At 39.1% G+C, this 5,740-nt stretch overlaps 1 protein-coding gene across 1 annotated transcript in view; it reads left to right on the top strand.

Annotated features, from left to right (window-relative positions):
* The window catches only part of COL9A1 (collagen, type IX, alpha 1), a 105,371-nt gene extending 103,145 nt beyond the window's left edge, over window positions 1-2,226 (top strand). Inside the window, exon 38 of the mRNA XM_006835747.1 lies at window positions 1,706-2,226. Within this exon, the coding sequence (XP_006835810.1) occupies window positions 1,706-1,890 (185 nt within the window). The 3' untranslated portion in view covers window positions 1,891-2,226. The remainder of the gene's footprint in view (window positions 1-1,705) is intronic.
* Window positions 2,227-5,740: the final 3,514 nt, after the last annotated feature.

Raw genomic sequence — 5,740 nt, 5'->3', positions numbered from 1 at the left:
ATCTTTCTCCCGCGGAGCGGCTGGTAGTTTCGAACCGCTGACCTTAAGGTTCACAGCCCGATTCGTAACCACTACGCTACCAAAACACTCAGCTGCTATCCTGAAAGGTTGGTCGTGTGAACCCACCAACTGCTCCTCAGGATAAAGATATGGCAGTCTGCTTTTGTAAACAATTGTTGTTATGAAGTGCCGTTGAGAGAGTTCCCACTCATAGTGACCCTATACAGGGTTTCCAAGGAGCTGTTGGTGATTTTGAACTGATGATGTTGCATTTCAAACTGACCTTTCGGTTGAGTGATCGTCCTACAGCGCCACACCAGGACTCTAAACATCATAGCCGTGAAAACCCTATGAGATAGGTCTCCTCTGTGCTGTAAGGTTGCTGTGTGTTGGAATAGACTTGATGGCAGTGAGTTTCGTTTTAGGTTTCATTTAAAATTGAGATAGATTTTTTAAAAATCCTGCTTCCTTACTCTTCTGAAAAAAATTAGGTTTGGCAGCAGCAGCCTGTGGCAGTCTCCTCCAGCCAGTTCACCCCAGACCTCACTCCTCCTTGTTGTCTCCCCTTCAACTGTCAATTTTCATTACATTTGTGCTATTACTCCTCTTAATCTAGGCTCATGTCTTCACTACCTTAGTTGTCACAAGCTTTTTCTGTAAAGGGCCAGATTTTTTTCTCTTTTTTGGCTGTATGGATTCTGCTGCAGCTACTCAACTCTGCCCTTGTATCATAAAAGCAGCTGTAGATAATACGCAAACAGATGAACTTGGCTGTGTTCTAATATAACTTTGTTTACAAAAACAGGATTTGGCTTGTTAGCTATAGTTTGCTGATCCCTCATCTACATTACTTGGCCAGTGCTTGGTTTGTGATTTCTTTGGCGGGCATTTTCCCATCTTAATCTAAATTTGGTTTTAAGGCAAACCTAGTATAACTCAGTGGGAACATTGCTACAGATAAGGTACATGAAAATCAATTTAGATACATATTGAGATCTGGCCTATTGCCATTTAGGATTTTATCTTAAAGTTTGTTAAAGAAATGCTCAGGCTTGTCATGAATAAGCTCGTTTAGTTTATTGCAAGATAGTCGTGACAAGGCATACAAATAAGAGCTCACAGCATTCATTTAGAAGTGGTGGTGGTGGTGTGCCATGGAGTCAGTTCTGACTCATAGCAACTCTGCATAAGGTTTCTGAGGCTGTGAGTCTTTACAGGAGCAGAAAGCCCCATCTTTCTCCCTTGGAACAGCTGGCAGTTTCAAACTATTGACTTTGAGGTTAGCATCCTGACTCATAACCACTATACTAGATAATAAGAATTAACAATTGCAATGACAATGCTAGTTCAATGGTTGGAGTCCACATCTTAAGGCTTGAGGTGTTACCTTTAACTAGAAGTCTCAGGAAGAAGATTTGACCATGGCTTGGACTTGATGAAGGTATCTCATAGCTAGGGTCTGAGATCACCAGCAGTGGGCAGAATTCCAGCACAGTGTAGAGATGTAGGTTAGATGATGCTAAGGTCTCTTTGTACTATTATTTTTGTGTGGAAGTCCAATGAAGGAATTTCTTCATTACTATCATTTTTAAAATCATTTACCAAACCCTGCTAAATGGGCTGGGCTGCAGGAAGTCCAGTGCATTCTGCCAGTTTGCAATCAGGAATTCCCTTGCTCTCATGTGCATCCCTTCATGTGTTTCAGGTGATCCAGGCCTTGCCAGCTTTGGGAGAAATGGCCGGGACGGTGAGCGAGGCCCTCCGGGGGTTGCAGGAATCCCTGGTGTGCCTGGGCCACCAGGACCTCCTGGCCTTCCTGGTTTCTGTGAGCCAGCCTCCTGCACCATGCAGGCTGGTCAGCGAGCATTTAGCAAAGGGCCGGAGCAGTGAGAAAGGCTTAGTGTCAATGGCTGTCTACAAAAACCACACCTGGCAAAGGAATTTGGTAGAGAAACACCACCTAAAGGTCGGGCAAAGACAACAATGTGTTTACCTTCAACATTATTACAAATGTCCTACTTGATAATCAGATTTAGAATGATGGTGCTATTCAGTAAGTCCTCTTTGTTTCTCTTGGAAGGAAGATGGCAAAGTCATCTTTCTAAAACTTCCCTTTAAATAAATTTACAATCCTGTTGCCAGGATTTTGAATTTTTTAGTGCACTCTCTATATATGATATTTCTTGGGCCACTGTGCCAATGAACAAAAACAACTGTTTGGTTTACGTAGGTTGCCATACTTATTTTTGTTTTCTATATAAATGTTGTCCTCATATCTTCGTTTCAGTTACATAGAGGATTACTTGACTAGTTATAAAGAAATTCCACTAAAGTTTCATAGAATTGGTGCTTAAAATCCCCATCAATGTGTTCTCTAGAGAGTGGCAAGAACAGTGTCATCTGGAATGGTTTCCTTATGTCACATGTTCAGCCTGCATTTTTATTGAACTGTATTGTATTCCATACCCTTCAAATTTTGAACTCTTTTGTGTAAAAACAAAGAAGGAATTTTGATGTCTTGGCATTTATACGTTTTATTGATGAGAATATTTATTTTAAAGGCATGAGGTAACATCTTTGGTTGTATCAAAAAGAAATAAATATGATTTCTTAATCTCTTGCATGTTTTCTTTTAAGTAACCATGTTCAATGAAAGGTCTCTGAGCTGATTTGGAGATTTAAACAGTGAGAGAAATTCTTAATGTGTATGTGTGTGAATGAGTTTGTTAGGGGTTGGGTGGGGATTGGGGCGGGGAGAGCACCATCAATCTTTTTGATATTTTCATGCAATATGTGGACTCATTCCTCAGAAAAAAGCACAAAGGTATATGTATATACATGTTTTCATACTATTTCAGAAATCTCATGGGCCCCGTTAACTCTAGGTTAAGATCCACTGTCTTCATTTCAATGGTTTGTTAGCTCCTTCATATTCAGAATTTCACAGCAAAAGTGATTCATGTTTCACCATTTCATTTATGAATTTTATACAGGCAGCTCAATTAATGTACTATTTTCTCCATCAGTAAGATAGGCATCACCTGACCACTCAAAGCACTGTATTACTGTTTACATAGACAAATTGGTTTGCTGTTTCATCAACATCTATAGAAACTAGCAATCAGATTTACTGCATTCATTTCATGTCACAGACCAAATTAGTGACTTGTCCCAGAGTACACAACAGTAACTTAAATAAGTCAGTGTCTTCAGTTAGTTTGTAGAACTTAATTCTTTCAGGACAAGGGGAAGCCCTCATAGGACTTTTGATAACATTTCCCCCCTCATCTATGTTTTCTATACATTTAAAATTCTAGCCCCATCTGCTTGACTAAATCAATCATTATGTAATCTGTATTTGGATTTCTTTAAAATTGCATACAGCATCTAATTCTGTGCTTATGGAGAATGGTTCCCATTTGGCTACATAAATCAGTACCATTTATACAGATGAAGAAGAATGCTCTCTCCACTCATGTCAAATAAATACTTTTTGGAAGTACAGATATCTTTTATAATGACCTACAGAATTTCTTACAGAAATTTGGGAGGGGGCTATGATATATAAGCAAATAACTGGAAAGAACTTGTATTATCTTTTCACCAAGACAATTTTATTTTAACTGGAGTGACATTATCACATACAACCAAGAAAAAAATAGTCAAATATGTTTCTTAGTTGTGTAATTGCCTTGTTGTTGTTAGCTGTTGTTGTAGTTGGTACCGACTCATAGTGACCCTAGGCACAACAGAACAAAACACTGCCTGGTCCTGGGCCAACCTCACAATTGTTGCCAAACTTGAGCCCATTGATACTGCCACTTTACCAATTCATCTTGCTGGGGGTCTTCCTCTTTTTCTCTGACCTGCCACCTTACCAAACATGATATCCTTCTCCAGTGACTGGTTCCTCCTGACAGTATGTTCGAAGTAAGAGAGATGAAGTTTGGCCATCCTGGCCTTCAAGGAGCACTCTGGCTGCACTTCTTCCAACACAGATCTGTTTGTTCTTTTGGCAGCCCGTGGTACTTTCAATATTATCCTCCAACACAATAGTTCAAATGCATCAATTCTTCTATGGCCTTCCTTATTCACTGTCCAGCTTTCACATGCATATGAGGTTATTGAAAATACCATGGCTTGGGTCAGGTACATCTTAGTCCTCAAGCTAACATCTTTGCTCTTCAACACTTTAATAATGTCTTATGCAGCAGATTTGCCTAATGCATTATGTCATTTGATTTCTTGACTGCTGCTTCCATTAGTGTTGATGGTTGATCCAAGAAAAATGAAGTTCTTAACAAATTCAATCTGTCTCCATTGATAAGAATGTTGTTTATTGGTCCAGTGGTGAGAATTTTTGTTTTCTTTACATTGAGATGCAATCCATACTGAAGGCAGTGCTCTTTGATATTCATCAGTAAACGTTTTAAGTCCTCTTCACTTTCAGAAAGCAAGGTTGTATCAGTTGCATATTGCAGGTTGTTAATGAGTCTTCCTCTAATCCTGATGCCACGTTTTTCTTCATAGAACCCAGCTTCTCACATTATTTGCTCACCATATAGGTTGAATAAGTATGGTGAAAGAATACAACCCTGTCACACACCTTTCTTAATTTGAAACCATTCAGTGTTTCCATGTTTTGTTCAAACATCTGCCTCTTGGTCCACGAACAGATTCCTCATGAGCACAATTAATTTTTCAGGAATACTCATACTTCACAATGTTGTCCATAGTTTGCCATGATCTACACAATCAGCCTTTGCGTAGTCAATAAAGCACATGTAAACATCTTTCTGGTGTTCTTTGCTTTCAGCCAAGATCCACCGGACATCAGCAATGATATCCTTGGTTCCACATCCTCTTCTGAATCCAACTTGAAACTATGGAAGTTCTCTGTCAATGTATGCTTGCAGCCATTTCTGTATTACATTTAGTAAAACTTTTCTCACATGGGATATCAGAGACATCGTCTGATGATTTCTGAATTCCATTAAGTAACCTCTCCTTGGAATGGGTACAAATACAGATCTCTTCCAATCAGTTGGCCAGATAGTTGTCTTCCAAATTTCTTGGCATAGATGAGTGAGTGCCTCCTGTGCTGCTTCACTTTCTTGAAAGATTTCAATTTGTATTACATCAGTTCCTGGTGCCTTGTTCTTTGCCAATTCCTTCAATGCACCTTGGACTCCCTCCTTCAGAATCATTGGCTCTTGATCATATGCTACCTCTTGAAACAATTGAACATCAACCATATTTCCTTTTGTTATAGTAACTCTGCATGTTCCTTCCATCTTCTTTTGATGCTTTCTGCATTATTTAATAATTTGCCCAGAGAATCCTTCAATAACAAAAGTTGAGGCTTGATTTTCTTCAGCTCCCCCAGCTTGAAAAATGCTGAGTGTGTTCTTCACTTTTGGTTTTCTGACTCAAGATCTTTGCACATTTTTTTGTAATATTTGACTTTGTATTCCCAAGCTGACCTATGAAAATTTCTATTCAGCTCTTGTACTTCCTCATTTCTTCCATTTGCTTTAGCATCTCTTTGTGGGAGACCAAATTTCAGTATCTCTTCTGGCGTCCATTTTGACCTTTTCCTTCTTTCTTTTCTTCTTAATGACTTTTTGCTTTTTTCCTGTATGATGTTCTTGATGTCATCCCGCAACTCTTCTGGTCTTTGGTCTTCAGTGTTTAATGCATCAAATCTGTTCTTCAGATGATCTCTAAATTCAGGTGGGAT

The sequence above is a fragment of the Chrysochloris asiatica genome, unplaced genomic scaffold (assembly GCF_000296735.1).
Source record: "Chrysochloris asiatica unplaced genomic scaffold, ChrAsi1.0 scaffold00019, whole genome shotgun sequence".
Classification (NCBI taxonomy): domain Eukaryota; kingdom Metazoa; phylum Chordata; class Mammalia; order Afrosoricida; family Chrysochloridae; genus Chrysochloris; species Chrysochloris asiatica.
Note: the sequence above shows the minus strand (reverse complement) of the source record. Positions and strands in the feature narration are given on the sequence as shown.